Genomic DNA, 17,569 nt, shown 5'->3' with positions numbered 1-17,569 from the left:
GCTGCATCCAGTCGATAGTCATAGTGCTAACTATAAGTTAGCAACCCCTCCTTGGGTTTCCAAGGTGTTATCACTATGGAAGTAGATTGCCCAAACTTCCTTCCACAGAGTGGCTGGTGGGTTTGAACCGCCAGCCTTCTGGTTAGCAGTCACACACATACATGCCACGGGTTGCCAAACCAAGAGCCTGAGGCCAAATATGGTCTACAACCTGTTTTTATACATAAAGTTTTATTGGAACACAACAGTGGTAGACAGAATAATGGCCCCAAAAGATGTTCAAGTCCTAATCCCCAGAACCCGTGAACATGTTAGCTTACATGGCAAAAGAAACTTTGCCAGTGTGATTAAGGGTCTGAACTTTGATGAGGAGATGGTCCTGGATAGCTGCTGACAAAGAGATACAGAAGAAAGAGGAGAGATTTGAAGCTTGAGAAGGGCTCCAGCCACTGTTGCTGGCTTGGAAGATGGAAGAAGGATCATGAGCCAAGGAATGTAGGTGGCCTGTAGAAGCTGGGAACAGCCCTCAGCCAAAGACAGCAAGAGAGACCTCAGTCCTACAACTGCAAGGAACTAAATCCTGTCAATGTCCCAAGTAAGCAAGGGAACAGATTCTCCCCAAGAGCCTCCAAAAAGGAACGTGGTCTGCCAACACCTTGACATTGGCCTGGTGAGAGCCATGTTTGGCTTCTAACCTCCGGAACTGTAAGATAATGTATTTGTGTTGTTTAAACTAGAAGATGTATGTTAATTAGTCATGAGCAATAGAAAAAATAGAAAACTAACGTAACAGTTGTGCCTATTCATCTATGGATTCTCTGTGGCCACTTTCATGCTGCAATGACAGAGTTGAGTATGTGGGACAAGACTCTCTGACCCCCAAAGCCTAAAATACTTGCCAGCTGACCCTTTACAGAAATCAGATGGCAACCTCCTATACACACAGAGAGAAACAGCCACTAGCATTTTCTGAGCACTTACTTGGTGCCAGGCTCTGGACTAAGCATGTAATAGTCATACTGACTTTCTGTAATGGATACACATGGAAAAAATGAGGCAGAGTGGTCAAGCAACTGCTCTAAGTCACCCAGAAAATCAGTGCTGGGCAAGGAGTCAATCCCAAGTCGGGCTGACTCCTGCTCTGAGCTCACCCCTTGGTCAATGACAGCACCTGACAGAAGACAGCAAACCCCACACCCCTGGTACTGACCTGAGGCATCTTATCGCTGGCGGAAGGCGATGGGGAGCTCTCGGCTGGGCACCAGGATGCCCAGGTGCAATATCCCGACAGGCTCATTGTCAGTGGCCACGATATCGTATTTTTGGACGATCTGGAACACACATGCACAAAGCAGAGTCACCCCCTCTGTTCTCTGTTCCTGTGTGAAATTACACAGAACACAGGGGTGGGAATGCAATCCGAGGGCTTTACCCAGCAGAGAGCCAAGTGCAGCTGGAGCTCAGCCAGTCGGCGGCCAATGCACATCCGTTTGCCAATGCCAAATGGAAGGTGTGCAAAGGGATTGATCTTCTTCTCTTGAAGCCAACGCTCAGGTCTAAATTGACTTGGGTCTTCAAAATTGTCTTCATTGGACCCCAACACCTGGGTATTTAGTGTCAACACTGTCTAGAAACCCACAGAAACACATAGGATGTAAATAAACCAGAAGAGGATGCATGAATAGCAAAATTTACAAACGTGATCCCCTCGCAAATATAAAAGTAACTCATGAGTCTGTAACTATGATGACTGCCAACATGGATAGAGTGCTTAAAATGTGATGGGTAAGAGAAAGGTCAGGAACTTTTGAGATTTTGTATCCCATTCTCACTACAACCTCATGGAGCTGAGTCTATCATGACCCCCACTTTGCAGACGAAGGGACCGAGTTCACAGAGGCTATGTCACGCACTCCAGGCTACACAGACCAAGATGGACTTGAAGCCAGGTCTCTGAATCCACAGCCAGTATGCTAACATAATGCCATCAGCACGTCAGGCTGTCAGGAACAGTCTACAGTCCCTATTTCCAATATCAATGCTCTCCTGCTGAAAAGTTTTTGGAAGTTCTGATGACAATGCAGAAATGGTACCTTTCAAAGATGTATAAAGTACCGGATATGAAAATATGACTTACTCCTTTAGGTAAAGCATATTCACCCAGAACAGTTGCCTTGTCGAGAGTCCGAGTTGTAAATGGCACAGTTGGAGTAAGCCTTAAAAAAATAAAATAAAAATCAAAGATGTAAAGATGGGCACAGACTAAGTTCTACCTTTAGTGTTTATGTGAATGCAGATTCTGATTAAACAAATAATTGTTACATGAGCTTACACTCAAAAAGAGTACAAGATCACAACTCTTCATGAAAAAGTTCTCTCTTCCAATATCTGTGCAATACTTGATACATGATACTCTCGTTCCATTTTCCAGTCGTATTGTATGGGTTAAGCCTCCACTACCTATTGCTGTAGAGTTCATTCAGACTCATGTGACCCCACGTGCTACAGAGTAGAACTGCTCCATAGGGTTTTCTTGGCTGCTATCTTTATGGAAGCAGGTTGCCAGGGCTTTCTTTTGCAGCACCACTGAATGGGTTCAAACCTTAGCTTTGGGTTAGTAGTTGAGTGCAAGCTGGCCTCATCACCCAGGGATCTAAACCTCTAACAACCTAAACTATTAACGACCTCACTAGTTAGTACTACTTTTCCTTTGTCTCATGCTGGACCGGACTTTAACGGGTATATTTTCTATTTTACCCTTAAGGCTAAGGTTGCTTCTAGGGTTTTTGTTTGTTTGCTTATCTACCCTTCATGAAGTCAAAACTACACCCTTAAGCCTAATGTTTCCTCTAGTTTCTGTCATCTACTCCTTAATAAGTTAAAGCTATTTCTTTGTAATGCTAGGATGGGGTGAGTTTTGTTTTCCAGAAAGGAGTGAAAAGAATTTTGAAAGAACATTTTATTCCAGAGATTCAAAAACAAAGACGTCTCTCTGTCTTATCATTCAAGACTGCTTCCCTTGTTGAGTTTCAATGGGGCTCCTAACCTTAAGTGGTGCTATAGCACTCATTGAAGAGCTCTGGTGGCACAGTGGATAAGGATGCTAACCCGAAGACTGGCGGTTCAAGCCCACCAGCTGTTCCGCAGGAGGAAGATGAAGCAGTTCACTGGCCATAAAGATTTATAGCCTTGGAAACCCAATGAGAGGTGCTAGGGGCTGGAATCTACTCAATAGCAGTGGGTACAACATGCATTACATTCATAACATTCATTATTTAAAGACAACTTCCCAAGATTTAATAGAATTTTTCCAAATGATTTAGGAAATGAGCAACAGAAAACAAATTTGGTCCCAGGGCTCCTTTTGGCAATTCAATAAACATTTATGAATCAACTGGAGGAGGTGTCAGTGGGTGAGGGCCGGACGCCACGTTTCCTCTTTTAGAGAACAATTTTCTAACAGATTCACTTTGACTTAGGGGTATATTCTCACCTCATGGATTCTTTCAGACAGGCTTTTAAATATGGCATATTTCGTAAATTCTCTGCCCGGGGCGTCTGATTCTCAGGAAACATTCTTTGAATTTCCTTAAGAAGCTTTTGTTGCACGTGGGGATTTCGGGATAAATTGTAGAGAATCCACATTAAGCTGTTTGCTGTCTGAAAGCCAAATGATCACAAAGTTAAGTTTTCGCAGCTGAACGTCCTTGAACTAGGATTAGCCAACAAGAGCTGAAGCCTAGCTAGCTCCTTGTGCTAGGAATACATTAGTGATACTCGTCACATGTCCTTACTTGCTGTTCTGTAAATAAATCCAATATATGACAAGTCAGATTTATATACAAAACATTCAAGTAGGCATAGCTCATTTACTGAAGGAATCAAATAGATTTATTTAGATAACCAGCTGTGTTAGGACACATAAAATATAGTTTGAGACAAAACGTGTTTGAACACAAATGAGTGCACACAAAACTAGTGAATTCTGAGTAAGATTGGTTACTGTGTTGATGCCAATTTCCCTGTCAGGATATTGTTCTCTAATTGCACAAGGTATTACCATGAGGAGTTTCTGTGTGACACAAATGGCTGAGCACTTTGGGTTAAGTACAAAAGGTGGATGGTGTTCAAACCTCCCCCAGATGTGCCTCAGAAGTAAAGCCTCGCAAACCTTCCAGAAGGTCTTAGCCTTGAAAACTGTACGGAGCAGTTCTACTCTGACAGATACAGGGTTGCCATGAGCTGGAATTGACTCAACAGCCACCACCAACAAAGAAGCTGGAAACCTCAGCGGCTTCCAGCATCGAGATGTTCCTATTGGAGGAACTGGGTGAGGGACACACAGAAGCCCTACTATTTCTTAGAACCACATGGGAATCTACAGTTACCTGAAAATAAGAAGTTCAAGGAAGGATTGTTTGACATAAAAATATTTTGAGCGGGGAGAGAGGAAGAAGAAGAGTTGTTATAAGAGTTACTTTTATTTTATAGCAAAAATACACAAGAAACAGCATTTCTCAAGTTTAAAAGACACTTGGTTTTGTCCCACCCCAAAAAGTGACCATGAGAAAAAGAGAAGCAAAAAAGCCTACAGTCACCAGAAGAAAAGAAATAATAAAAATCCGAGCAGAAGTAAATGAAACAGAAAATATAAAGACAATAGAAAAAAATTCACGAGGCTAGAAGTTGGTTCTTTGAAAAGATTAATTAAATTGGCAAACTTAACAAAGGAAAAGAGGGAGACAATACAAATAACAGGAATAAGAAACAAACTAGATGACATCACAACAGAACCAACAAAAATAAAAAGGATAATATCAGTATACTATGAAGAACTCTACTCCAACAAATTTGAAAATCTAGAAGAAATGGAGAGATTTCTAGAAACATACTACTTACCTAAACTAACAAAGATTGAGGTAGAATATTTTAACAGACTCATGACAAAAGGAAAAACTGAGCAGGTCATAAAAAAATTACCACCAAAAACAAACTGCTGGCCCAGACAGTTTCACTGGAGGATTCTACCAAATGTTCAGAGAAGAATTGGCCCCAGTCCTACTCAAACTATTCCAGAACACGGAAAAGGATGGAATACTCCTAAATTTATTTTATGAAGCAAGCACAACCTTAATACTGAAACCAGGCAAAGACATCACTAAAAAGGAAAACTATAGACCAATATCCCTCATGCATAGATGTAAAAATCTTCAACGAAATTCTAGTCAATAGACTCCAACCACATAAAAAAAATTAATAATATATCATGACCAAGTGGGGATCATGCCAGTTATGCAAGGATGGTTCAACATCAGAAAAACAATCAATGTCATCCATCACATAAATAAAACAAAGGAAAAGAACCACATGATTATATCAATTGATGCAGAAAAGGCATTTGATAAAATCCAACACCCATTCCTGATAAAAACTCTCAGCAAAATAGGAGTAGAAGGGAAATTCCTCAACATAATAAAGGGCTTATAAACAAAACCAACTCACTTACTACTCATTACAGTCACGTTGAATCTGACTTATAGCGACCCCTCCTTAGGTTTCCGAGGTGGTATATCTATGGAAGTAGATTGCCCAGTCTTTCTTCTGAGTAGTGGCTGGTGGGTTTGAACTGCCAGCTTTCTAGTTTAGCAGTCAAATGCCTTACTCACTACACAACCAGAGCTCCCAAAACAACAGCCAACATTATTTTCAGTGGAGAGAGACTGAAACCATTCCCCCTGTGAGTGGGAACCAGACAAGGATGCCCTCTGTCACCACTTCTATTCAACATTGTATTGAAAGCCTAAGCCAGGGCAATAAGGAAAGAAAGGGAAATAAAAGGCACCCAAGTTGCCGAGGAGGAAGTAACACTAGCCCTATTTGCTGATGATATGATCCTAAACCTAGAAAACCCAAGAGACTCAGTAAAAAAAAGAGGAAAAAAAAAAAAACTACTGGAACTAATTGAGAGATTTAGATCAACATACAAAAACCAACTGGATTCCTCTCCACCAGTAAAGAGATTGCTGAAAAGGAAATAAGGAAATGGATACCATTTACAATAGCTACCAAAATACTTGGGAGTAAATCCAGGGACACAAAAGACCTATACAAAGAAAAGTACAAAACACTGCTTCAAGAAAATATAAGAGATCTACATAAATGGAATAACATACTATGCTCATAGTTAGGAAGATTGAACATTGTGAAAATGTCAATACTACCCAAAGCAATCTATACATTCAATGCAATCTCAATCCAGATTCCATCAACATTCTTTAACGATACGGAAAAACCAATCACTAATTTTATATGGAAAGGAAAGAGATCTCAGATAAGCAAAGCACTATTGAAGAAGAAGAACAAAGTAGGAGGCTCACACTGCCGGATCTCAAAACCGACTATACAGCCACAGTAGTCAAAACTGCCTGGTATTGACACAACAACAGACACAGGCCAGTGGAATAGAATTGAGAACCCAGAAATAGATCCATTGACCTATGGTCAGCTGATCTTTGACAAATGGCCAAAATCCATTAAATGGGGAAGAGATAGTTTCTAAGAAATGGAGCTAGCAAAACTGGATATCTATTTGCAGAAAAATGAAACAAGATCTATATGTCACACCATATACAAAATCTAACTCGAGGTGGATCAAAGACTTAAATGTGAAACCTGAAACTATAACGTTCACCAAAGGAAAAATAGGGGCAAACTTAGGGGCCCTAATTTATGGAATAAATAGACTATCAAGCATAGCCCCAAATGTACAAAGGAAGATCATCTGATTGGGACTTTTTTAAAATTGAATTTTTATGTGCTTCAAAAGACTTGTCCAAAAGAGTAAAAAGAACCTAGAGATTGGGAAAAAATATTTGAGAATGACATAAATGACAAGGACTTATTTCTAAAAGTTATGGAAAACTCCAAAACCTCAACATCAAAAAGACAAACAATCCAATTAAAAAATAGGCAGAAGACATGAACAAACATTTCACCAAAGAAGATATTCAGGCAGCCAACAAACACACAAAGAAATATTTGTGATATTAGCCATCAGAGAGATGCAAATCAAAACAACCATGAGATACCATCTGGCCTGAGCACTAATAGCAAAGTTCAACGAAACAGAAAATAACAAGTGCTGGCAAGGATGTGGAGAGATTGGGACTCTCATACACTGCTGGTGGGACTGTAAAATGATATAATCACTATGAAAATCAGTATGGTGATTCCTTAAAAAAGTTGGAATTAGAAATACATTTGACCCAGCAATTCCATTACTAGGGATATATCCTAAAGAAGTGAGACCCAGGACAAGAGCAGATATATGCACACCTGTGTTCGTCTCAGCACTATTCACAATAGCAAAGAGATGGAAACAACCAAGTGTCCATCAACAGAAGAATGGATAGCCAAACTATGGTACATACACACAATGGAATACTACGCAACACTAAAGAATAAGGTGGAATCTGTGAAACACTGCATAACATGGATGAACTTGGAGGACATTATGCTGAGTGAAGTAAGTCAATCACAGAAGGACATATATTGAATTAGTCCACTACTGTAAAAAGTCAAGGAAAGGTTTATAGATGGAAGGAAATTTTCTTTGTTGGTTACCAGGGGAGAGAAAAAAAAATTGTTAGATAGATAGAGACAAGTGTTGATTTGGGTGAACAGAAGGGCAATGTACCAAAAGCGAGGGATCAACACAGTGGCACTGAGGAAGAGGAAGACACAGAGAAGTACACAAGAGTTACAGACAACAAAGATAAATCCTTTTCCATATACAATACTGTATTATCAGTGATAACAAACATTAATCAATCGGTAAATAGTTGGGTAGACAGGGTCAATGATCAGGCATGTTTAGGCAAAAGGGAATCTATCTTTGACTGTATATAAGGTTGGCAGACGATACTTCTACATATGTATTTGTGTGTGCTGTAAGAAGGTCCAAATATATAATCAAGCTAACAAGGGGCAAAGTTATGGTAACTTCTTAGCTGCAGCCAACCATCCTGAAGGAGTGAGGAGTTGGATCTGTGGGCTTGAGACCATGGTTGCAGGGGACATCAAGCTCAATAACATACTACACAAAAACACTGTTCTACTTCCTACTTTGGTGAGTAGCGATTGGGGCCTTAAAAGCTTGCAAGTGGCCATCTAGGTGAAACAACGGGTCTCTCCTTGTCCAGGGCAAAGAAGAATGAAGAAAACCAAAGACACATGGAAACGATTAGTCCAAGGGACTAGTAAAGCATGCAATCCTCAGTCTATATGAGCATGAGACCAGAAGAACTAGATGGTGCCTGGCTACAATTATCAACCACTCAGAAAGGGATCAGTGCAAGAGATCCTGGATAGAGTGGGAGAACAATGTGGAACAAAACTCAAAATCATGAAAAAAAAAAAAGACCAGGTTTACTGGTCCAATAGAGCCTGGTGAGACCCTGAGACTATGGCCCCTAGTTATCCTTCAGGTCTGGAACTGAACTCACTCCTGTGGCTTCCAGCCAAACAACAGGTAGATACACTCCTTAGAGTGATCAATTGTGGGAGAACAAAAGGGTGGTGTTTGCACAGGGAGATAGCTGAGGGGGCAGGAGTGCATAGGAGAGAAGGACACAGGGAAGAGGCAACTGTAGGGAGGAAGTGGGAAGAGAACTGTTACATTGTGGGCAATTGCAGTCAATGTCATGAAACAAAACGTGTATGAACTACTGTATGGAAAACGAATTTGCTCTGTGAACTTTCACCCAAATCACAATAAAAAATTAAATATAAAAAAATGATCATGAAAATTTAAAAAATGCCATCTACACTCTGGGCTCCAGCCACATGCAAAGAACTCCTGTAGGAGGACGCCAACAGCAAAAGATGGCCTCCTACTATCAGCTGAGGGTTTCAGGGAGCCAGCTAGGGTTTCTAAAAGGTGTCTGAAAGGCTCCTGTCCTTTCAAGTGGCATCTGTTACTTCCTTTCCAAAGATAATGGGAAGAAAAAAAGAAATAGTGGTGGAAACAGCCAGTGGAGCTTTTAACTGAGTAATATTCAGCACTAGTACCAAGCCCGTTTGCTTTTTGGACCTTTTAGTTAATTTAAACCAAATCTTCCCCAGGAATAGTCAACGGTAGCCTCCCTCTACAGGCACAAAGACTAAATGCCATGTGTCACTCCCACAAAGGATCAAAGTGCAAGATGCTGCCCAGCTACCGGTATTTACTGTTTTAGGAACAAGATGCCTCCGGGCCAGGCTTCTCCATGTCAGGACCAGAGCCTGGGCTGCAAATCAACTATGGCGACCATTATTCCAAGAGGCCAATTTCCCAAACAGGAAGAGGGTGTAGCCACCAAATTAGATACACTTTCAGATTTCTCTGATTTTCCACATGTGACTTTTAGAGTAGCCAGGACTAAAAAAGAAACAGGTTTAACTCTATCAATGGGTCCTTCACGGCAAGTCCCAAATAAAGTTTCCAAAACACAGATAACTGTAGCCTTCACCAAAGCCATGTAAGACAGTCTGGGCCTGTTAGGATAACTGCAGTGGGTGACTGGAGCGGAAATGGAACCTCAGGGGCATAAACTATCCTGGCTTGACCTCCGCAGAGGCTGCTATTTCCACTAAGTCCATTCTACACCCAGAGTCCACCTCTCAAAACATAAATTTGATCAGGTCATGCATCTGCTTACAGCCCCCCTGGTATAATAGAATCCAAATGCTTTTCCAAGGCTCACTGAGGCCCCAGTTAACAGGTCCCGGTTCCTCCCTGAATCTCAGCTCCTACTACATTGCCTCTGCTCTTGCCCCACTCCTCTTTCTGCCCCAGGGCCTTTGCATGTCCTCTCTTCTGCCTGGAGTGTTCTTCCACCAGATGTTCCCATGGCTGATGCCTTCTCATCATTCCAGTCGGCTCCAATATCATTTCCTCAGAGAGGAGCCCGTCCCTCCATTTCTGTTCCTCACTGTTACATTACCCTGGCGGTTTCCTCCATGGCCCACACCACTGTCTGAAATGATCATGTTTGCTTGTTTATTTTCTGTCTTCGCCACTAGCATGTAAGGTCCATGGAGGTGAAGACTTTGTCTCTGGTTCATGATGACCTCTCAAGTACCAGGAACAGTGCCTGGCATGAAGTAGGTACTCAATAGTTGCTGAAGTCTTTAACTGATTCAACAAACATTTATTGAGCACCTTCAACGTGCCAGGTATTGTTCTAGATTCTGGGAATACAAGAGTAGACACACTAAGTCATTTTCTTCATGGGGCTCATATTCTTCCAGTTGAATTAAAAGAAGAATGGATGAACCTTGACTTTGATCACTCTTAGAGCCTCTCAGGGTTAATGAACCAATAGGAAAGTGACCTAAAATTTGCACTTTTTGATAACTTTTGTGGGCATGAGGAGGAATGAGAACCTCAGTAGTCCTCGGATAGAGAAAACCCTAATTTTTCTTCCAACAAGAAGCACAAAAGAAGGGGAAAACCTAGAAAAGCAATGAGCTAGTATATATTCTGCTTGAAGACTATCAAGTGTATGAAATGTACCTGTGAGACATCTGAAGATATCAGAGATATCTGAAAATGCACCACTCTGATGACAGCTTGAAAAATGAATTGAAGACAATTCACACAATCACGCTGGTATTTGTGTGAGGGGTTTGGCTACACAAAGCATCTATTAGGACTTTCAACCAAGCTGGAGATGGACTTTTGACATTTAAAGTAAACTGTTTCATTGAATTTAAAACCAAGTTTTCCAAACTCACCATGTTCCAATTTTAAGCAGGAAAAAAAAAGAAAAAAGAAAAACAAGCATCAGCATGGATGAGAGTATTTCGCTATTTTGACAGTAAATAACAACCACAGTCAGGCACTTTGTGGTAATGTGTAACCACCTCAAACACATCCTATTTTTAAATTCTAGATGATCTGTCCATTAGGGAAAGCAACTTTACTGCATTTGAGTTCCCACAGCTGTCTGCGTGTTCCTCATGTTGTTGTTGTTGTTGTTGTTAAGTGCTGTCGAGTCAGACCCGACTCATGGTGACCCCTCCTTGGGTTTCCGAGGCAGTATCACTATGGAAGTAGATTGCCCCATCTTCCCTTATTCTTCTCTGGACTTTGGAGTCCCTGGGTGGTGCAAGTGTTTAGTGTGCAGCTGCTAACTGAAAGGCTGGAGGTCTGAGTTCACCCTGAGTGCCTCAGAGGAAAGGTCTCACGATCTGCTCTAGAAAAGCCAGCCATTGCACAGAGCTCTACTCTGACCCACACAGGTGCTCCATGAGGTGGCACTGATTTTGTTGTTTCAGTCAATAGAGCGTCATCATTGTTCTCCTACGTCAGGTTCAGGTGCACAGACTGTGCACTGGGCTTCCCAGAGCGTCTAGGGTGAGACTCTTCATTTTGCTAAATGAGAGCTAAAATCCTCATGGAATGAGGGAGCCCGTGAACGACAATTTAAAATTCCTCATGAAAAGCTGTGCAGGCTACTTAGCAAAATGACACCAGCCCAGCCTTACCGTCTCCACCGCAGCCAGCTGCAGCTCCGTGACGGCTGCATACAGTTCTTTCCTTGAAAGCTGACTGTGGTGATAAATGTCACAGAGGAAATCTGTACCAGGGGCCTGAGAGGACTTCTCTAACTGGCTGTCGATAGACGATTTGACTGGTGGAAGAGAAAAGGGGAAGCGAGTTGGAAATTAAGATGAGGAAAAGAATGAAAGAGAACCAGACGAAATCCTTCTTGCAATACATAAAGAGTCTTTCAGGGTTGCTGTGAACTAGAATTGACTCCATGACGGTGGGTTGTTTTGGGTTTTATTTGGACACTTTGTTAAATAAGCTAATATTGTCTCCTCAGGACTTACTGTCCACAGGAGCAGTGCTTCTCCAAGTGTAGCATGCATGGGGACCACCTGGGGACCTCCATAAGAGGCGAGTTGTGACTCAGGGTCTGGGAAGGGCACAGGGCTTCAAACCAGCTCATTCTGGTTCAACCCCCTGCTGGGAATTTGCATTTCTACCCTGCCCCCCACAGACTGAATCAGAATCCACATTTTAACAAGATCCCCAGTGATTCCTATGTACTGAAATCTTGTTAAGATTTGACTGCTAACTAGAAGGTTGGCAGTTCAAACCCACCAGCCACTCCATGGAAGGAAGACTGGGCAATCTGCTTCCGTAGAGATTTACTGGCTCGGAAACCCAAAGAGGGTCTCTGTGAGTTGAATTAGACTCAATGGCAGTGAGTCTGGCTTTTATTTGGGGATGGGAGATGGAAATGCAAATTCTCAGCAGGGGTTAGAAGTGGAATGAAGGAGGATATGTGTATCTCTAAGGAGCTCTGAGGTGGTGCTAATGCTGCCGGTCCACACATCACCCTTTGGATACCAGGAGCTTAACATATAGAAGCAAGGAACTCTGGTGGCAAAATAGTTAAGCGCTCAGCTGGTAACTGAAAAGTTGGCAGTTCAAATCCACTAGCTGCTGTTCTGGAGAAAACTGTAGCAATCTACTTCTGTAAAGATGACAGCATTGGAAACCCTGTAGGGCAATTCTACTCTGTCCTATAGGGTTGCTAGGAGTTGAATCAACTTGACAGCAATGGGTTTGATTGTGCGTGCACACACACACACACACACATTGAATTATGGCTGTTGGTTGCCGTTGATGCCTGTATACAGAGTATGTATGGGCTCCACAGGGTTTCGAAGGCGGTGACCTTTCAGAAACAGATTGTCAGGCCTTTCTTTCAAGGTGCCTGGGGGGGGGGTTCCAACTGCCAATCTTTTGGGTAGTAACTGAGCGCTTAACCGTTCACACCACACAATACCTGGTACCAAATGAAGCCTCCATAATATAGCAGAGATAGATCTGGTTCATTGAGAAGGGGTGACATGCAAGATTTTTATGCTCCTTATAAAAACCCTAAATACAGCTGCATTGAGGTTGGTATAATTATTAGCCCATTTTAGAGACAAGACAACAGAGGATAAGAACGGGACAGCACATGGGTGTGTCACCTTGCCCAGTGACACAACTGAGACTTGAACCCAAGTGTCTCTGACTCCAAAGCTCTTGCTTTGAATCCCTCCTAGGCCCCAAAGATGGCAGCAAGCCAGTCCCTGCCTTCTTATGATTGCTCTACCTGACAGCAACTCCCAAACTCGTGCATTTGCAAAGCCACTAAATCGGGTGCAGCAGGTCCGTGGAGACACCAAAGAGTTGGTCCAGAAAGATCATTGCTGGTCTGCAGCGGCATCCAGGAGACAGGGCTGCTGGGAGTATGTGTGGCCACCCGGTGCCGGCCGCTCTTACCTGATTTGAAAATGGTGTCCCAGGCTAATGTGTGAGCCTGCCAGACCCTGGTGTTGAGGCTCCTGTGCAGCTCCACGGGGGTGACCATCATCCTCCCAAAAGTGCTCATCATCTGTGAGAGACACAGTGCCTTTCACTGCAAATCCTCCTTCTCTCAACCACCACCTCCATTAGGGAAGTGGGCCACTCAGAACAGCAGGACCCTGTGCTCCCCAAGCAGCAGGAAGTCAGAGGGCTCTGCCGTCCTCACCGTGCTGTCCCTGGTAGCAATGCCTGCTCACCAGCTCCCCACGGCCCCAGGAAATACTGATAATTATGGCAGATTTGTTTAATCAAAAACCTAAGGACCTAAACATTTAAAAAATTACACAGCAACACCTTTCATATTCACTTCAATTTCCAAGAATCCCCAAACTTTAATCATTCCCCAACCAATTTCACAGTTTCTACCACATCCACATTATCACTCAACTATTCAAAAAAATTAAAATCTGAAAATTCTTAAGACTCTTTTAATTATAGTTTTACTCAACCAGCTTTGAGCTGAAATACAGAAGGAAGACACGAGGAGTTCAGTGTTTTTCTTCTATGTACGCACATAGGCACATGTATACATTAAAATAACAGTGGCTACAGCAACGGGCTCAGACATAGAGGGGGTTGTGAGGATGGCACCGGACTGACAGGGTTTCCTTGTGTTGTACGTGGGGTGGCTGTGAGTGGGAACTGACTCCAGCATGCCTAACACTAATAATACATTAACATATGTAATTCATTAACTGTTAAAATAAAATGTGTGGCCCTTCCTTTGGGAAACACTGATACCCATCCATTAAGTTCACAGCTATACAACATCCACCAGGAACGCCGTTCTCCTAAAGGGCACACTCACCGTTTTGATGGCCATGATGAAGTTCAAAGCTTCATCCCCTGCGTTCTTCTGTAGGAGCCCAAATCTCTTCTCATATAACACAAGGCAGATACCTGTTAATTTAAAATAATCACCACTGTTACCCAATCACAGCCACTCTGCTGTCTGTGATTAGCTGCCCATTGAAGGCTTGATCCTGTCTTTCGTAAAAGTGTGGTCTTTTCTAAGAAAAAACAGAAGTCTAAGAACACAGAGGAAGGGTCTGAGAGGAGGGACATGGTCTGTCCTCTTTCTAGAGGTGATCTCCAGGCCCCATGACTCATCTGCTCAGAACCTCCTGGTCAGTGACATACAGTCCTTAGTTATTTCATGGTCGTGGAAGAGACCTGAGGATGGAACACGGGTACCATTGCCTCAGAACTGTCTAGCTCCGCCTCGACCCCAGCTGTGATGTTGGACTCCTGTACTGGATTCTGCTGCTAGGAGTCTTAACCATTGCAAGGGCGGAGAGTTGGTTTTTTTTTTTTTTTTTTTTTTACCGTTGCTTTGATGATGGTCAGTAAGGAAGCCATTCATGAGAGGAAAGGAAGGGAAGAGATCAATTATGCACTAAGCATTCCCTATATGAGGAGCCCTGGTGCTGCAAAGGTTAAGCACATGGCTGGCAACCAAAAGGTTGGCAGTTCAAACCTCCCCAGTGGCTCTGCAGGAGGAAGAACTGGTAATCCAGAAAACCCTCTGGGGCAGTTCTACTTTGTCACATGGGTCACTAGGAGTCGAAAACAGACTTGACGACATGCTACTGTAACCACATTCACTATCTGCCAGGTGCTTTATGTTCCCACTTCATTAACACAGTAGACCATCTGTTTTTTTTTTTTTAAACTTTCCAACTTTTAAGACTTTTTCATCTACAGAAAAGTTGAAAGAATAGTACAATAAATGCCTGTATACTCTTAACTCAAAGGCAGTCATCATTGTCACCGGGCTCCCGTTACATCTCTGTGTGTGCATGTGCACATAAGTTTGTGTGACGTGTATGTGCTGCAGCATTGGAAAGTAATATTTAGCTTTCGTGCCACATCACATTTACCTGAACAGTTGTCTCTGAAGACCAAGGGCATCCTCCTCCAAAACCTCAATGTCATTAACGTCCCTTAGAACATGGGCACTCATTCCCTACTGCATCTGTGATGTGCCTATTGAAACATATCTCCAGCTGCCCCCAGAATACCTTCTATGGCCATTTTCTTTTATGACCCAGGGTCACTAATAGCCCCTTTTAATAGGTTGGTAATTAGCTCTCAAAGGAGCCCTGGTGCTGCAATGATTAAGCACTCAGCTGCTAACCGGAAGGTTAATGGTTTGAACCCACCCAACAGCTCCACAGGATAACGACCAAGAGATCCCCTCCTATAAAGATTACAGGTGATGAAACCCTACTGGGCAGTTTTAACTCTGTCGGATAAGGTCACTACGGATTGGAATCAACTCAGTGGCACCTAACAACAACAACAATTAGCTCTGGACTTACAGGAGACTAAAGGGATAAACAGCCTAACATGATAAAGCTGAGGAGTGACAGGCAAGCAGCTTATGCAAATCCACAGCTTTGACTACCTCCATACTTTCCAGACTCCAGTCATTCCTGCTCATCTTTCAAGGTTTTCCCATCTTTGTGTTCCACAGAGCATGGCATGGATCTATGGCACTGGGGTGCGTGAGGTGTCTTTGGGTTGTACAAGAAGGAAACCAAAAAAATCAAACACACTGCTGTCGAGTCAGATCCAACTCATAGTGACCCCTCCATGGGTTTCCGAGGCAGTATCACTATGGAAGTAGATTGCCCAACTTCCTTCCCAGGAGTGGCTAGTGGATTTGAACCGCCAGCCTTCTGGTTAGCAGTCAAATGCCTTAGGCATTACAGCACCAGAGCTCCCTTGCTCTTTCATAGCGGGTCCAATATGAAGGGGGCAGGAGAACTGACCCATCTGTAAATTCCAGTCTGCTTTCCCTTTTGTGTGGCATGCAATTAGAATCCACAAAATATTGTTATGGTGTTGCAAATGTAGCTGCTTCTTATATGTGAGTGAATCTCTCCCACAATGTCTTGCTTTCGCCAGAGTTCATCATTGATATCACGTGTGGCAGACATTGCTATTGGCCTACCCAATACCCAGTCTCCCTATTTCTCCCCTACAGTTTTGTGTAGAGTGGCCATCTATCAGTCCTCAGGCAGGAAATAATCAGATGGGTTTAAGATCCTGATGACAACAAATTTCCTGATTTCCCAGCCTGCCTTGTAGCAGCCAGAGTAGTCACATGACTGGCTCCAGCCAATGGGGCCTAAGGGGAAACACTCTTTAGTTTTCTTGGTAAAGGGTAGCCAAGCAGCTGGCTTAGCTCGCTCCTCTCTCCTCCCTGTGTTTGCCTGGAAGGCAGAGGGGGGCCAGGAGGTACATCAGCCATCTTGCAGCAAGCCAACTGCAAGGACGGATGAGCAAAAACGTAGAAAGGGCTTGGCTCACCATCTGTTTCTGAAGGAAAGCTCAAGTCTTTACAAGAAGCTACGGGCTCAGCCTCATCTGATACCTGTGTCCTTTTTGACCTTGACTCCTTTCGCACACCCTCCCCGTTGCTCGCCACCATTCACTGGCATCAGTGTCCTGAAGTTCCTCAAATGCACCAAATGCTTCCACCTCTGGCCATTTGCGCTTCTTGTCTCCTCTGCCTGGACCAGTCTTCTCCAGATAACCCCGCGGCTTGCTCCTTTTCTTCCTTCAAGTCCCAAATGTCACCTACCTAAGAGGACTTGCCCCACCTCAGCGCCTCTTCATTGTTCTTTCTTGACTCCTATACCCTTTTCCTTTACCCCTCAACAGAGTATATGTTAAAATGAGTTGACTTGTTGACTGTCACTGACTTGTTGATTGTCACTCCTATGGAATCCAAGCTCCCCAAGGGCAGGATGTCACCTGTTCACCACTGTGCCCCCAGCACGGTGCCTGACTCATTGCAGGTGTCCAGCATTTGTCGAATGACTGCAAGAACAACCTACAGTGCCAGGCATAACTTGAGTGCTTTGAAGAGTCTTTACTAAGACCATTATGGCTTCTCTCTAGTCAGCAATGGTGTGTGATATGGAAGCAGGGAACTCACAATGTTGTTGTTATGTGCCGTCGAGTCAGACCTGACTCATAGCGACCCCTCCTTGGGTTTCCGAGGTAGTATCACTACGGAAGTAGATTGCCCAACCTTCCTTCCGAACTCACAATACCACTGCCCAAATCAAATGAACAAGATTGTGAAAACAACTTACTCTCAAATGACCATTTGTTCAGTTCACTGTATAAGTCTTCTATGTGGCCTCT

The 17,569-nt window shown here is 43.2% G+C and overlaps 1 protein-coding gene across 1 annotated transcript in view; it reads right to left on the bottom strand.

The window, feature by feature from the left end:
• Positions 1 to 1,220: 1,220 nt before the first annotated feature.
• Positions 1,221 to 17,569, bottom strand: part of LOC103194881 (1,25-dihydroxyvitamin D(3) 24-hydroxylase, mitochondrial) — a 19,901-nt gene continuing 3,552 nt past the window's right edge. The window contains exons 4-11 of the mRNA XM_042780624.1: positions 17,518 to 17,567; positions 14,220 to 14,311; positions 13,328 to 13,439; positions 11,530 to 11,675; positions 3,494 to 3,660; positions 2,138 to 2,216; positions 1,433 to 1,627; positions 1,221 to 1,331 (exon numbers count right to left, since the gene is read on the bottom strand). Of these exons, the coding sequence (XP_042636558.1) occupies positions 1,221 to 1,331; positions 1,433 to 1,627; positions 2,138 to 2,216; positions 3,494 to 3,660; positions 11,530 to 11,675; positions 13,328 to 13,439; positions 14,220 to 14,311; positions 17,518 to 17,567 (952 nt within the window). The remainder of the gene's footprint in view (positions 1,332 to 1,432; positions 1,628 to 2,137; positions 2,217 to 3,493; positions 3,661 to 11,529; positions 11,676 to 13,327; positions 13,440 to 14,219; positions 14,312 to 17,517; positions 17,568 to 17,569) is intronic.

This window comes from Orycteropus afer, unplaced genomic scaffold (genome assembly GCF_000298275.1).
Source record: "Orycteropus afer afer isolate SDZICR_OR568_19922 unplaced genomic scaffold, OryAfe1.0 scaffold00049, whole genome shotgun sequence".
In the NCBI taxonomy this organism is placed as follows: domain Eukaryota; kingdom Metazoa; phylum Chordata; class Mammalia; order Tubulidentata; family Orycteropodidae; genus Orycteropus; species Orycteropus afer.
Note: the sequence above shows the minus strand (reverse complement) of the source record. Positions and strands in the feature narration are given on the sequence as shown.